The sequence below is a fragment of the Hippopotamus amphibius genome, chromosome 14 (assembly GCF_030028045.1).
Source record: "Hippopotamus amphibius kiboko isolate mHipAmp2 chromosome 14, mHipAmp2.hap2, whole genome shotgun sequence".
NCBI classification, from domain to species: domain Eukaryota; kingdom Metazoa; phylum Chordata; class Mammalia; order Artiodactyla; family Hippopotamidae; genus Hippopotamus; species Hippopotamus amphibius.
Genome location: NC_080199.1, coordinates 10,554,912 through 10,571,832, shown reverse-complemented (window position 1 = coordinate 10,571,832; position 16,921 = coordinate 10,554,912). Strand labels below are relative to the sequence as shown.

At 36.3% G+C, this 16,921-nt stretch overlaps 1 protein-coding gene across 3 annotated transcripts in view; it reads left to right on the top strand.

Moving 5' to 3' along the window:
• Window positions 1-16,921, top strand: part of PCCA (propionyl-CoA carboxylase subunit alpha) — a 383,508-nt gene that overhangs the window by 189,990 nt on the left and 176,597 nt on the right. For 2 of the 3 annotated variants that reach the window (XR_009049065.1, XM_057707845.1), the window contains exons 14-16: window positions 673-747; window positions 5,059-5,127; window positions 7,208-7,283. Coding sequence is in view for 2 of the 3 variants with exons in the window: in XM_057707845.1 (XP_057563828.1) it covers window positions 673-747; window positions 5,059-5,127; window positions 7,208-7,283 (220 nt within the window). In the remaining variant the exon portion in view is untranslated. The remainder of the gene's footprint in view (window positions 1-672; window positions 748-5,058; window positions 5,128-7,207; window positions 7,284-16,921) is intronic. The other variant, XM_057707846.1, reaches the window with a different exon arrangement.

The window sequence follows — 16,921 nt, the reverse complement described above, 5'->3', positions numbered from 1 at the left end:
TTTATACCATCTTTTTACTTTTAGACATCAAGGCCTGTTTGTAAAATAAAAAATAAATTCGTAGTATCTGTGTTTCAAGAACTCTGAAAGTTGTTTTGAAATGTTTTTTAAGGATATTGAGAAATGTGTATGGCTTGGTTATATTTTAAGTGGTATTCTTTTCTTTCCTATTGTTATAACACTGAACTTACTTAATATTTATTCTGATGATCTAAATGAAGCATATATCTAGTAGCACATGAAAAGTTACTTTTCGGGTCTTTATTTGAAGAACTAAAACACTCAAATTTTACCATATGTGAGCTGTTATGAGAGTAAGAAAAACAGATATCTTTAGTGCGCTACATTTGTTGTTCTGAACTTGAGTATGTTTTGATGTAGTGCCTAGGTTATTTTATTTTTGCCCAAGGCATTCTAAGAAGATTTTTAGAAAGTTGGAATTTTACCAGTTTCAATAAAGTATGATCAAGGTCAGGCTAAATTCTACTTACAGTTCTATTTGATTTTGAAATACACTTCTAAGTTGTCTAGAGTGAGGATAAGACAGTAATATTCTGAAATCTGTGATTTGGTAAATAGGCCTATAAATGCTTTTTCATTGTATAAATATTTAACCTTACTTGTGCTGATTTATATTTCAAAGACTGTGCTTCCTGTCCTTTGAACTTTCAGGACCCCTACAAGTCTTTTGGTTTACCGTCTGTTGGGAGATTGTCTCAGTACCAAGAACCAATACATCTACCTGGTGTAAGTTATTAAGCTGTAATACCAAGTGAGGGGTTAAAAATCTTGATTTATGTCACACTTTTATGTTATAGCTTGTCAACACCAAAGGGTATAAATTGAATGACAAGTGAAATTCATGGGGAATCACAGTTTTTTGTTTCTTCACATTGTATACTTTATGATTTCAGGAAAGTCAGAATTCACCTAACAGGGGAAGTCTGGAGACATCTGACTTCTAAATAAATGATAGTTTACAGTGTTCCCAGTTCTTCTGAAAATTGTAATGAAAAAGATCATGGAATCCTAAGAATGGGAAATGACTTTTCTGTATTACAATTTAATCTTTTCAGTAAATCTAATCCAGCTTCCCTGTATAGTCAGATGTCAAGAAATCAAGCACAAAATTGAAATGGATTAAGGAAGACAAAGTGTGCTTCATTCTATGAAGTGTCAGGGATTTTGAGAAGTACATATTATGTATACCAGTTAAAGAAAAGTGTTCACTGACCACTTTATTTCTACTTCTTCTGTATTTAATAGTTGTTTGTTCTTTAAATAGTTTTTGTTGCATAAAAAGAACAAGGACATACCCTTTATCTTAATCAAGGTAATAAGTGCATATATATATGACATTATGTTAGCTAGTGTATGGCAAGGCTGTACCATCTGTGAATATGATTATTCAGTTTTTCTTACTGGCATAAAGATGGTGAAAGATTACAGGAAGAATTCTAAATTTGAAGATGTTATTGGATATATGATTTATTTCACTTTTTAAATTGTTTTTGCCCATGTGCTTTCTAAAGGGACTTGACCCTTTCTAGGCTCAGAGACAACATGCTGTGTTCAAAGCCTGAAGGCAGAAAAAAAATTGTAAAGATTTAACAGGCATTATGTGACGTTAAATAGCAGATGAAAGAACAAGTATCATAGGGACATATCTAAACATTTTTTTAATCAAACAAAAAAGTATTAAATAAGAATTCATAATGATTACTCTAGTTGTTAGAAGTTTTCACCATGTTGTAATAGCTAACAGGATGTCAAACATTTTGCCCTCACAAGTTTTTGCAATTTGCAATTTTCAGACGTGAGACCTGTTGAAAGTACAAGTGATAATGGACAGACTATACCCCCTACAGTCTTTGTCCCACCAAATCTTTCTTCAATTAATGCTGCAGCAGGAGTTTTATGTAATAACATTTGCAGTTGTGAGCCATCCATAGAAAGAAAAAACAATTAAAATGCCTTAAATGTTCTGCTTACTGCTGTTATTTGCTTGTGTGAATGTTGCATGTCAGCTAAATGGACCAAGGAATAGATAAAGTGATTGGGTGCGGGAGAGTGCACGCTAAGCTTTGTCTATCATTATTGCTGGGAGCAATCAAATTGATGTCAGCAGGACAGTAGATGCGTTGACAGCTGTAATTATGTATCTCCATGGTGATCACTTTTGGCCTGTCATGGAGGCCCACGAGTCCCCTCCCTTGGAAGCATTTAATCAGATTGGGCTGTCACTTGTCAGGTAGACATGGCGGGCTGGGAGTTGTGCTGAGGGGGAGAGGTGAATCAAGAATGAAGGGTGGGCGCCGGCTGATAGTTTCACAGGGTCCACCGTGTGAAGAAAGACATTTAAGTTATGCCCGAGGTTTCTGAGCAATGGTTTGAGACTCACATACAGGTGCTTGGGTGGTGGTGGTGGTAGTTTTTCTTCCTTGCCTTCTTAAAGTAGATTAGTTTTAATTCAGGAAATCCTTTGCAGCTCTTAACCTTTTTTGGTCATAGGACTACATACCTCAGAGTTAACTTATGGTTTGTACTTTTCGCATTCTTCTCTCAGCCTCCTATGTGCTTTTGTGGCAAAGATGAAGATTTTCTTATCATTGATCACTATATTTTGTAAATTTGTTATTTTCAGACTGCAATTTTTTCTGCTTAGAGGACTGGGACGGGGAGGGTGGGGGGGAGTCGAGGGAGGGAGGGAATACGGGGATATGTGTATAAATACAGATGATTGAACTTGGTGTACCTCAAAAAAATAATAAATAAAATGAAAAAAAGAAGTCAAAAAAAAAAAAAAAGAAATTTGGTTATAATTCCACTGTATTCTTAAAGCTTTTAGTGCAAAAGCTAAAATAAATTTTTTGATGTAGGCTTTGTTTCAGTGGAGGAATGGAGACTAAATTTTAATTCATTAGACATTTTTTTGAAAGCTGATTATCATTTGGAAAAAGCTGCATAGACAGTAAATTATAAGTCAGGGTTTTCATGCTTTTGTTACAGTTTTAAATTGGAAATGTTGATTTGCTTATACAAAGATATATGTTATTTTACTGTATATATTTTTAAATTAAAATGACATACCTTCTGTGATAATAATTTTAGTTAATAACAAAGACATAGTTATATCTAAGAGCCCTAGGTAACTTAACTTTTAGGGTGGTGTTATTCAAGGTAATTAAAGTTTTAAATTATTAACTATAGGAGAATGTGATAAATATTCTTTATTGTCTGTTATTTTACCAGTGGGTTGAAGATCAAAGTTCCATACTAGCTTTGTAGCGGTTTATGTAGTAAATGGTAGCATGTGTTTAAAGGCAAAAGTTTTAGAATTTGTACCAATCTCCGTTTTAAACACTGCTTTATTAGCAAGCATGCTATGGTTTTAAATAACTCACAGTTGTAAAGTTAGCTTTTTAACTTTTTGCTACTAAAACTTAAAAAATGCAAGTTCAGAGATGTCTTTTCTGTTATGTAACTTGATCACCAGTTGTCATTTTGGGGCTCTTTAAATGTGGCCAGGAGGTAGATTATGATTTTATTGCTTTCACAGCTGCCCCATTAATTCTTTTCTAGTTTTTATAAACACTGTGAATTTCATAGAACTTCAGTTTATGTCCTGAAGTATGTTTTTAGAAAATAGAAAGCGAAGTATATGTTTTAAGTGTGCTGAATGATTTTCATTTAGAATGAAGATTTTCATATATGAATGTGAATGCAAATGTAAATATCCATATTTTTGCGTGTTTTTTGCAAAAAACAGGAATAAAAGCACTCTGGGTATGTGATGATATCTTCTAAAACCTTACAAAGAGAATAACAGTAGTATGATTTTTTTTTTAAGAGAATGAAACTATGGCTTATCTTTTGATGTCACCGTATAATAAAGCCATCATCGAACCCTCATGTGGATACCCTAGACAAGAGGTTCTACATGTGGTCCCTTGATAATTGCCTAAATTAAAATATTAAAGGCCTAACAGCCGCTGTGTTGACCTTTTTCTGCCTTGCTGCAGACAGATGAGCTGCTGTTTATTAGGAAGACTTCTTCCCACAGGTGAAGAGCTACGTGAGCTTTGCTCTTCTCTTCCCACCCCTTTACCATGTTGGGCATCAAAGTCCTGCTGTTCTAGCAGCTTCCATTAAATTCTTCTATCCTCAAGACCCCTAGGACATGCTTGACTGTCTTAACTATTTTGATTAGCTTTTAAATACTTCAGATTCCAAAACTTAAGCATAGTAATTTAATAAATATTTCATCCTCAGCAACTGCTCATTTTAAAGTTTTACATGGCTAACCTCTGTGCCTTACTGCTGGTATCAAACAGGGAGATGAAAACAAGAATCAGCAATGTACTAACTGACTTGTTGGCTGGTTAACAGCAATCAGCTTCTTCAAAAGAATATTTTGAACTTGTGCTATTTTTTTTCCCCCCATGAAAATCGCAAAATCAGAACTCTAATTGGGGCTGTGTCCTTACAAAGCAAAGCCATGAGAAAAGCTGTGTAAACATTAAAGTCTCGGGGGACTAACAGTAACAGAAAAAAAAAAAGCATTTTACAGTTGAGAGGGTGAGGCAAAAAAGGAAAGTGTTACAGACATGAAAGCCACAGGACCGGCGCTCCTATGGAGCTGATGAGCAGTGCGCCCGGGTCCTGCTGCATGGCTTGACTGGGCTCCGAACTGGAACTCTCAGAAGAGTGCAGCGGGGAGTGTGATTAGAAGGGCATCGTTCATGCTCTGCTTCAGTTGGAAGATACCATCAAATAACTACAAACACATCCCATGATAGTGATATATGAAGTTGTTGGTTTTTTTTTTCCTCTTCCTTCATTTAGTGGGAGAACAAAAAATATATGTTGTACTATATAATAACAGATCGAAATAATTTGGTCTCTCTAATATTTTTAGATTGTTTTTGTATTTCCTGGAAGATGAAATGTTATTTGAAATTGAAATTATCCATCTGCTTCATGGAAATTAAATTTGTTGTTAGAAAAATAGCTTCACAATATGAACATACTTTGTTTTCTTCTCCTTCTTTCTCCCAGGTCCGGGTTGACAGCGGCATCCAACCAGGAAGTGATATTAGCATTTATTATGATCCAATGATTTCAAAAGTTAGTTCGACTCCTTAATGATTTCTTTCAGTTTTCTTCTGAAAAGACAATGGGCATATTTAATGAAAAAGTCTGGAATGGGGCTTTTGTGTGAATCATGAGCTCTAATTTAACAAATAGTTATGGCCACTGATGGAAAAGGAAAAGCCAAGCAGCTTTTCTTTCTCTTAAGAGAAATTTCAACATCATGCTAGTTGGTAGCATTCCCTCCTCCCCAGTCGAATCACACCATCACCCCAACCCCCACAGTAACAAACTTATCTGCCAGTGGCACAAACCCAGCCCACTGCAGGGAGGAGACTCATTATTTTCTGGCCAGTCATGAGCATTGTGCGAGATGAAGGTATGAATGCAGGTGATGTCAAGGAGCTGAGGTGATAGGCTGTGTTTGCTAGAGGACTTTTCACCTTTCCCGTTTTTATGAATCACTAATTACTTATGTAGATTTAACATAATTAAATTTTGTGTAAGACTATAAGATGTCTTTTTGCCCACCTTCCCCCCCTTAAAAATTTTTATTTTTTTTTTATGTATTTGTTGGCTGCGTTGGGTCTTTGTTGCTGCATATGGGCTTTCTCTAGTTGCAGAGAGCAGGGGCTACTCTTTATTGTGGTCTGCAGGCTCTTCATTTTGGTGGCTTCTCTTGTTGCAGAGCACAGGGTGTAGGTGTGTGGGCTTCAGTAGTTGCAGCACACAGGCTCAGTAATTGTGACTCATGGGCTCTAGAGCACAGGCTCAGTAGTTGTGGCACATGGGTTTAGTTGCTCCACTGCATGTGGGATCTTCCTGGAGCAGGGATCAAACCTATGTCCCCTGCATTGGCAGGCAGATTCTTAACCACTGCACCACCTAGGAAGTCCCTTTGCCCGTTTTTTGAAGTTTGACTTTCCAGGATAACCGGTCTACTTAAAACTTTAGATCTTTTAACATTTTCAAGTTTTATGATCTTATGAAGTGTAAAATTCTGACTGTAGAGGTTGAAACTGGATTTTATTTAGAATATCCTATTTTTCCTAAAGTGATAGACCTATATTGAAGGATGACTTCTTTACCAAAACCATGATTTCTTTTTTCTTTTTGTTTTTTCTTTTGATTGCGCTGCACAGCTTGCAGGATCTTAGTTTCCCCCGACCAAGGATTGAACCCAGGCCCAAGCTGTGAAAGCACCGATTCCTAACCACTGGACTGCCAGGGAATTCCCAGCCCCTATTTCTTAAGCTGTTTTTTTTTTTCTTCCTAGTATACTTTTTTATGTAGTTGTAGTAAACAACCCATTTTTGCATTTTTCTTTTTTCACTTAAATTTTTACACTTAATATTATTAAAGTGAACTTAAGGTATTTAGTTTGTCAGAGAAACACTTTGTTAAAAAATAAATACATAAAAATATTATAGGGTTCCATTTTTAGATGAATACGTTCCTATTTAGAAAAATGGCCTGCAAATTAATTTTCAAGCTGGCTTGATATGGAAGAGCTAATTAAATGTACCAAAAATTTGGAAACTACAGATTTACTAACGTAATAACCAGAAAAATATTTTACAAATAGTTCTTATTTTATTGGTGATTTGTAGAAAGTCTAACACACATAAATAGGCACAAAATCATATAGAACAGTAAGATCTTTCTGTTTTTCAAATACAAGAACTCTTTGCTTCTGTGCTATATTATGTGTAAAATTAGCTATTCAGGGTGTCAAACTTGAAGGGAGAGAAAAAACAAACCTTGCCTAATCCTCCACTATCGCAGATGTTTATATCCCATCCTAAATGTTCCCAATTTTGATATCATTCCTTTTAAATTTTTATATGCTTGTTTTTGTTATATTTTGGTTTACCTCAAATAGCTCTTTTCTGTCATAGTGAAATCTAGGAGAAAAGTCTAAAACAGCTTGATTCTAATATTTGTTTACTTTAAAAAAATCTTAATTGACATACTTTGTACTAAAAGCTGAACTACCGAAGTTTCAAAATACATTCTGGAAATCTGTTATGAAATATTTTAATTTTTACTAGAATGTAATGTTTGACTTATAGTTAGATTGATCTATATCTTTATAAACTTGTTTGCTTGCTTTTAGCTAATCACATATGGTTCTGATAGAACAGAAGCACTGAAGAGGATGGAAGATGCACTGGATAATTATGTTATTCGAGGTAAAAGCAGACATTTGAGGTCATGTTATTATACATTGGGTCCAGTTCTAGAAAACAGCTTGAAGATTTATTGTAGAGAATTTGATAGAGCATTTGCTTACTATGCATTTAAATAGAAGTAAGAAAAGCTTGAATTAAACTGACATAGTAATTAAGAATAGGTATTTCATTTTCTGTAGCAGTCCTATACTTTATATCTAAAATCAAGCTATTTAATTAAACTTATGATTTATGACTTTTCTTAGATGAAAATTTAGTATTTTATAGACTCTTCTTTCTGGAGTCTTTTATTGTATAGTGCAGTTTGGCAGCCAATTTGCTATATTATTGTCTTTGTTTTTTTGTTTGTAGTTTTGAAGTATGAAACTTAAAAATGTATGGAGATTTAAATGATAGTGACCCACATTTGACTACTTTGAGAGTAGAGGGAATAGCTCTTTGCTTCTCTAAATCAGAGCAAATTATAAAATATTTTCTAGCAGTTGCAATTCTCTTACTGCATGTACATACAGGATAGTTCTAATGCATAACAGAGTGTGATCCCTCAAGCCTTTAGGGCGTATTAGGAGAAGCCATTTAATAATTAAAGTTATACTTATTCCCCTTAAGGAGTAAATTACAATATAAATTTTATTAGCAACTTTCATTAGTAATGAAAAGATCATTTTACTTTAGCCCAAGATAAATTATCATCAACTTCAGAATAATGCATTTTAATATCAAATTTGAAGTGTGAAATACAAGTTCACTTTGAATTATGAATGAATACTGTGGGTCTAAGAACATCTAAGAGAAAGACTGGCTGTATAGTTTGGCTCTTTTCTGGTTGCTCACTAGATATATCAATGAAGCTGGGAGGCTAGATTTTGGGGTATGAAGGGGTGGGACAGTGGTGCAGTATGACTACACAGCCCATCTCAAGGCCATACAGAGCTTTTCTGCAATTTCAAAAAGCCTCCTTTTGAGTGGACACAGCCTATATGTCGTAAGTCTTGACAAATGACTGCACCTTTGTGTGAATTACAAAACGTGCTCTGTTCTCTGGTGTCTCCAGCCCTGAGACAGGGAGCCCAGCTTAGCAATGAAGCATGTCAAACCCTTACTTTACCGCTTTGACCAAGTGCCTTTGTGCAGTGAATAGTTTAGACAACTGTACAGTAGCGACGCAGGACGATTTAGTAACTGTATTTTTACACTTCTTCCTTGCCCTGCTACTTTTCGTTTATTGGCAGATAAGCCGTGCAACCTTCACTCATCGCCATGTTTTGTCTTCCAGCTTTTCTCTTCTTAGATCAGGGGAACTTTCTTCCTTCCCTTCCCTTTTACTGTCACCTTCTTTTCTTCCCATTTGTTAACTAGTGACAGTGATTGTATCTAATCTTATGTGCTAGTGATTCACCTCCATCCGTGAAAGGAAAACTTTCAAGTGAACTAAGATGTAATTTTAAACCATTAATATCCAGAGCCTCTAAGTATTTGAAAATTTCCCTTCACATTCTTTCTAGCTGTTTCTCTAGCTCCTTTTTAGGCTTAATGGTGGAGTATTTGCTGGTTTTATAACTCTGTTGTGTTCTTCCATAAGCAGCAGATGCATATTTTTGCTGTGCATTGGTTAAGGAGGCCTTGAGAAGTCTATTGCCCTCAGAAATAATATTGCCACGAAATTATTCTAGTGCATGTTTGGAGCACACATCTAATCTGGGGGTGTGTGTGTGTGTGTGTGTGTTTAACTATACATATATAGACATAAACAAGGTACTTGGCAAGATTATTCCCAGAGGCCTTTAAAGTGTTTGTAAGAGTTTTCTATATATTCCCCCCTGACCTCTCCTCCCCCTCCGCGGCCTATCACTGAGTTATTTCTTGTGGTTGTTCAATTATTAGATGGTGGTTAATTAGGTTTCATTCTAATGAGCTTCAGTGGTAAATTCATGCATTTGAGATAGTCAATCTGAGTAAGAATATTTTGTCGTTATCACATGTCTATTAAACTTTGATACAGTATAACATAGTGGTGTGGCATATGGGCATTTTGTCACAATATTAGCACTGGTCCCACCTAAAAGTTTTTCTTCTACTGTTGACTGCCTTCTGAAAGGAATATTCTTTTATATTTACAGAATATACCTTCACATTTTATATTTAAATGAACATGTTTTCCACTAATTTACTTACTATACTTTATATATAAGTACACAAGTTACTCTATTTTTAACTTTTAAGTTACTATATTTTATTTTAAGTTACCATAATTTAAAGATGACTTAAATACAAAGTAGGCTTGCCCTTATTCTCCTAACTTTAAATGTATCACGTGTAAAGCGAAATATATTTCATTGTGCAGATAGATTTTTTTCAGGCTTTGTCTGAAATTTCTACCTTTGATTTACTGTGATAGAAGAGAAAGAAATCAGACAGGCCTGGATTCATGTCCTATCCTGGATACCATTTGGTAACTACGTGTCTCTGAATCTCACACTCCACATTTAAGAAACAAGAGTGTGAGTCTCTGTCTTATAAATTAGTGGTGAGGATTAAATGTGAGGTTAGGTGTGTAGAAGGGCTTGGCACAGTACTGCTTTGTGAAGTTCAGTAACTTTAGTTCCCATCTTCTTTTCTGTCTCTCTTATTACAATTATAAAACCACAGGTTTAAAAATTGTATGTCATAAATCAATATCAATTAGTTGGTGTTATGTGAAATTTATTAAACCATGGATAAGGCATATTGAAAGCCCATTCCCAGCCATTGCATGCTGAGTTATAGGCTTTCATTGCACCCTGTTCTACTGCTTCATCAAAGCATTTACCATAACTATAGTTAAAGTATTAGTTGTATAATTAATTGCTAAATGTTGGATTATCCCATAAGAGTATTAGGTGCATGAGGGCAGTGATGGTGTTTATCTTGTTTATTTGTGTATTTCTAGTGCTTAGCAGTTCCTGACACATGGTAGGTGATTAATAAATATTTGTTGAGTGAATGAATGAGTGAGAGATACTATCTCTATTTCAAAGAGTTTCTAGTATATTTGGTATGGAAAATACGTAAGATAAGTGCAATATAAATTCCTAGGTACCATAATAGTGGAGTGAAAAAGTAAAGTGGGAATTCACAGGTGGAGAGGGTATCTTTCTTTTCACACCTCTCCCTTTTTGTCCTTTGAAAGTAATGTGAGTACCTCTTTAGGACTCATAGGTGACTCTTTTGAGAATATTTTACTTGTGTGTCCTTAAAACAACTCCTCAGAGTAGCAACATTTTTAAAAAGACTGCTAACTTACCATGTTGTTGAAGTAAAGGTGATGGGCATGCTCAGGCATCTCTGAAGTATGACCTTTATTGTCTTTTGGGAAAATAACCTGGCACTAGATGTTAAAAGTACATGCCTTTTCATCTAGCTGTTCGATTTTTGGGAATCTTTCCTATAGTGTTAAAAGAATGAGTTGTGAGATGCTGTTTACAAGGACATTTACAGCAGCCTTGTTTGTAGTAGCCAGAATTCTGACCAGCCGAAGTGTCCACCAAGTAGACAAATCTTCATAATAAAATACTGTGCAGCTGTGACTTGAAGTCATGTCTGTATTATTATTAAAGTAGAAAAGCAGTTTGGAGAGTACTGGGTAGTGCAAGCTTTTCGTTAAAACTTTCTTGTCCTAAAATATTCTTAGTTATGTTTGAATGAGCACAGAGAATGATGTGAATATATATACATCATATTGAAATATATATTATTTTTTTAGCTCAAAAGAGGGGGTGGTTCTTGATACATAGCCCTTAGACTTTTTAATTTTAGGTATTTTCAAACCTAGAGAAAAGATGAATGGATAGTACTTTGCACCTTGGTACATCTTCATCTAGATTAATTGTTAAGTTTTTCTACATTTGCTTTCTTTCTCCATCTCTCCCTTTCTTTGTCTTCTTCCTCCTCCTCACCTTTCTCTTCTGTTTTTTTTCCTGAACTATTTGACAGAAAGTTGCAGACATATGATGTATCACTCCTAAATACTTCAGAATGCATCTTAAGGGTAAGATTGTGTTTATACAAAACCACAATACTATTATCTCACCAAAAAAAATTAGCAGCAATCTTATATTATCTAATGTACTGTCCATATTGGAATTTCCCCAGTTGTTCCGCATAGTGTGTTTTTTAGCTGCTTTTTAGCCGCAACATGGTCCAGTCAAAGTTTATATTGGTTATGTCTCTTTGTTTTCTTGCTCTCTTTGTATGTCATAACATTAACTCTTCAGAAGAGTCAGGGGCAGTTGACGTATACCATGTCTCGCATTCTAGATTGGAAGTTTCAGTGTTGGCCCAGAGAAGGCGCTTGAGAAAAAAGCTGGAAAGTTGGGGGTTGCCACTGGAAAGTGATACATTTTGAATTGGTGATTTTGACAGCGGTGCAGTTACTGAATATTAGGTGGTTTCAGGGTGTGATTATGGAACTAGGTGGCTAAAGTGGAAGAACAGATCATTTGATGGTGAGGTCCTAAGAACTGAGCTGAAATAATGTTGTGTGGATCATCCGCACGGGTGATAGGAATCAGAGGGAAGGTCATGAGTCGGGTGACATAAATTCTTTAGTGAACATAGCGTGTGGCAGGCAATGTGAGAGAGGACAGAGAATTGAAGGTATTCCCGACCAGATGAATAAACCTCAGGGAAATGGGAGTTTCTCCAAGGATTGAAGAGGTAATGTTTTGGAAGTGGCATTGAGGGTTGCTGGAGAAGCGCGGTCCTCAAGGGTGTTGAGAATTTCAGGTGAGGGAAGGAGGTGAGTGGAATGTCCCATGAAGATGCTGATCTGTGGTAGACCCAACCCATCATGGAGTGGCGCTCTCAGAAGATACTGTGGAACGGCTTGGGAAAGAGGGAGCGGGTGTTTGGGGAGGGCGGGTAGTTGAGTCATCTGAGGTTGCGAGCGATGGGCAGAGAAGCTTGTACTTCTGGTGATGGATGCAGAGTCCCTGAAGTCACGGCAGGGAGCACTTGGGCTCAGAAAAGTGGTTTCAAAGGCATTTTGAGGGGGCTGGGTCTGTACACTTCAACTAATTAAGTTATGATTCTATTTACTTTCCTTTGGCCCTGTAGTCCCAAGCCAACACTGTCTATATAATGGACGAGTGAAGTAGCTTCCCGAGTGGGTTCTCTACAAATACTCTTTAGCTGAACCAATCCATTCTTCAGTTTGCACAGAATAATCTTTTTAAAGTACAAAGCCAGAGATCAACTCCCTGCTGTAGTGTCTTCCCATCGCCTCCACATGGACGCTGCAGTCTTGTTTATACCACTTCCTCGCAGGCCTCCTGCTTCTTTGTTGTCTTCATTTCATGGTTTGCACCATCTTCTCCCCACCTGAAGCCCTCCATAGTTAAGGGAGTCTAAGCAGTTGTAACAGTGAAAATCAAAAATGCAGTGACCTAAGAAAGATATAAATTAATATCTCTCCCATGTAACAGTCGAGAAAGGAGTTGTTGGGGCCAGTAGGGTGACATGTATTCACAGCAGATGGTTTTCATTTTGGGACCCAAAGTGGCTGCTTTCATGCCCATCACCCAGCCTCAGCAGGAAGATAGCAGGGGCAGGGGAGTTCACACTCACTGTTTTTCAGGGCATGACCTAGAAAGCACCCTTTATTTCTGCTCCTGTCCTATTGGTGGTTAGTCACATGGTCATATCTAGATGCTAGGAAAATGGGAGATGTAGTTGATATCATGGTGGCCACATCCTCGGCTAAAGTGTAGCATTTCTCTTATTAAAGGACGGAAAAGAAAATAGATATTGGCAGACAACTAGGAGAAATAAGTATATATACATGTAATCTGCTCATTTTTGGAAGCACACACACGCACACAAGACCAGAACCATGAAGATGGTGTAGGAGGTGGAGGGACAATCTGGTAGAAATGATTGGGGGATGGGAAACAGTACATGGGATGAAAGGAAAAGACTTTTTTGATTATATATTTTTGTATAATTCTGACTTTTAGGTCCATTTTAATATTTAAAAATAAATAAAATCATTAATATTCTGGGGAAAAATCAAAATGGAATACAAACAAACAAATGGACAGGACAGTATGAATAATACAGTCATGCTGAAGGAGTAAGGGAAAAGCTAATATAAAAAACTTTTAATAGTATTTTTACTGGATACCCTCAAGGTAGAGAAAATATCTATAAACAAATATTAAACTCTAGTTAGTAGGTTTTGTTTTTCCTAGTTCATGGGTTAGCAGTTCTGAAACCAGTTTATATATATTCTGGGATTGAGGAAATAAACACACGTATTGTGGATAAGAAGAGCCAAGTTTCTCACTGTCAGAGAAAGGAGTTACAGATGTGAGAATGGAAGAGCATGGAATGAACCCTGTGGTGTTGAATTGGAAGTTCAGTGTGAATGAATTCATAGTTTTTAACATAGACTGAAAAATAAATACATAAATATATGCTACTGCATTTGTAATTTGTGTGTGTGTGTGTGTGTACATATATACACATATTCTCTAGCTCAGGATTTCCCAACTTTAACACCACTGACATCTGGGGTAGACAGATCTTTGTTGTGGGGAGGGGCTGTCCTGTCCTGTGCATTATAGGTTGTTTATCAACATCCTTGACCTGTACCCACTAAATGACAATAGCATCTCCTCAGTTGTGACAGTCATATACTTCCAGATGTTGCCATATGTCCCCTGAGGGGAAAATCATACCAAATGATTGAGAACTACTGTCCTGCTGAGAGGTCATAGAAGCATTGACACCCATAGCAAGGAGCACACCAAGCACCTAGATCTTATTTTCTGAATACTATCCCATCATAAATGGAACCTGTACTCCTTGATAAAATGGCTGCTTTCAGGAAGAATATAAGATGAGCCTGAAAGATCTTATGTAAGAATGTAATCAAGTGCTCAAGAAATGATGATATTTAAAAAAGACACAAGAACCAGCTTTCAGGGGCTCCCACTGGCCAATCTGGGAAAACCTCAGCAACAAAATGAATAATGCTAGCAATAGAGTAAAACCCATGAAATAAAATGAGTCCACGAGTTTATAACGATACAAATAGATAAGAAAGATAAATGAGGGTGGAGCTCATAGCTCTTCCTTACAGTAGGTTTTTAACTAAGTGTGGAAAATCAGTACTTGGCAAACACCAAATTGTTTGGGTAAGAATCATCAATGATTGATGCTAAAATTAGTGGATGAAAATATGATGAGAGACAGGTATTTGCTTAGTTTCATAATATCTCCTCAGATTATAATTAAAATGGGAAAAATAGTACCTTTAAAATGGAGAAACCTAGCAACCTTCCCAAATGATTAAAATTAATATCACTGGTAATAGGACAAATCAACATCATGCACCTCTTGACATGATGCACTGAAAGATACACATTCTTTCTGTGATATTCTTGCCAGAAAATGTATAAGGTGAATATAATCATGAGGAAGCATCAGACAAACCAAACCGAAGGAAAGTGTACAGTATAAATGGCTTGTACTCTTCAAGAGTGTCAAGGTCACGAAACACAAAAATGGATCAACTTATCTACATCAAAGGAAACGAAGGACACTTGACAACTAAATGCAACGTGTGATCCTGGATTAGTTCCTGGACCAGAAAAAAAAGTTTTCCTTTTGTGGTAAAGGTCATAAATAGGACAACTGGTGAAATTTGAATAAGGAGTGTAATTAGATAATGCTACTATTATCAATGTTAAGTTTTAGATTTGGTCATTGTACTATGATTACAGAAGAGACTCAGCTTGGTTTTAGGAAATGTACACTGGAGTGTTTAGCAGTAAAGTGCATCTTACCTTCAGATGTTTAAGGAAAAAAATGTGTGTGTATACATGAAAAGAGAGAGCTGGAAAGAGACAGTGAATGACAAAGCAAATAAATGTGGTCAGATGTTACCATTTGGAGAATCTGGGTAAAGGATATACAGTAACTCTCTGTACTATTTTTGTGAATTTTCTATAATTCTGAAAATATTCCCAAATGAAAAGTTTTAAAAAATAAGTGGAGGAGCACGTGCTCCCCTCCTCCCAAAGCTAACATTTAAGAAATAAAAACAGAGAAGCGTTTGTGATTACGTATCATTCATCTGACTAATTCTAAAGGATAGAGGGGTTAAAAAATTGTTTTATGAAGGATAGAAGATGGACAGTTTACTGTTGAGTTTGATAACTGTTTAGTTGTGCAAATGATTTTTTTCCCCTGAGCTGATTGTGAGCTTCTGTTAAGACAGAGATTCTTTAGAGCAAAAATGTAACTTGGTTAAAGTTAATTTCTGAGTCCCCATGAAATAAGCAGTGACCTTTGGCCTCTGTTTGATCCTGGCAGTGCGTGCAGCTAATGTCTGGCCAGTGTTTTGGAACCAGCAGGTAGTCAGGAGAAAGCTGCTCCTAGGGGTCCTCTCTTTCTGTGGCCTGGTCGTGATTTCCCATACAGATGGGACCTCGTGAACTTTGGCAGAGGTCAGCCTCAATTCCCAGTCCAAATCTCAGACTCGTAATTTTTATGAGTATGTGATTAATAATATTGTTAAAGTTATAAACTAAGCTCGAGAGTCGCTCTACTATCCGCTTTTTGTTTGAACGAGGTCTGTTTATATAATAGCATTGTCTTAACTGGAACATGGAAAGTAAAATAAGCACAAAATGGTAACTTTCACATATGTAGGATATCTTTTTTTTTTTTAATAAATGTATTTTATTTATTTATTTATTTATTGTCTGTGTTGGGTCTTCGTTGCTGCACATGGGTTTTCTCTAGTTGCTGCGAGTGGGGGCTACTCTTCATTGTGGTGCATGGGTTCCTCGTTGTAGTGGCTTCTCTTGTTGTGGAGCACGGGCTCTAGGCACGTGGGCTTCAGTAGTTGCGGCACATGGGCTCAATAGTTGTGGCTCATGGACTCTAGAGCACAGGCTCAATAGTTGTGGCACACGGGCTTAGTTGCTCCGTGGCATGTGGAATCTTCCCAGAGCAGGGCTAGAACCCGTGTCCGCTGCATTGGCAGGCAGATTCCCAACCACTGCGCCAACTAGGACGTCCTGTAGGATATCTTTTAACAGTTCAGTGTTTTCTCTCATTTATCTGATCTTTTGCGCTTTTAGATATAAAATAATTTTTTGATTATTCCCTTATTTGGCTTTAGAATTAATTAATATACAGTAGTTTTTGGAGCAATCAGTTGAGGGATCTAGATTTTGGTTGTCTGCCATTAGCTATTGTTTGACCTTATGGTCCTTAGGAAGGAATAATAGATAATGATATGTAATATTGCACAGTAATATGTAATATTTTATTCAGAGGACATTGAAAGGAAGATGCTCTTGTGAATTAATTTTATTCCAGAAACATTATTTAGCAAGGTAAAAGTCTGTGTTTTCATGCTGTATTTACTGTTCAAGTAGAAAGATTTTTACAAGTCCATGCTTCATTTGTGTGCTTGAGTGGCTTTGTTCTTTGATGTCGAAAATGTAAGTTAATATTTGCTTATGATTCCTTTGTTACATTTTCTAAAATCACGTCTTTTTCAACTTTGAATATGAAATTTTACTGAAGACAAAGTCCAATGCCAACTACTCTGACGTTGGCCACACAGAAAGCAAGAAAATTTATAC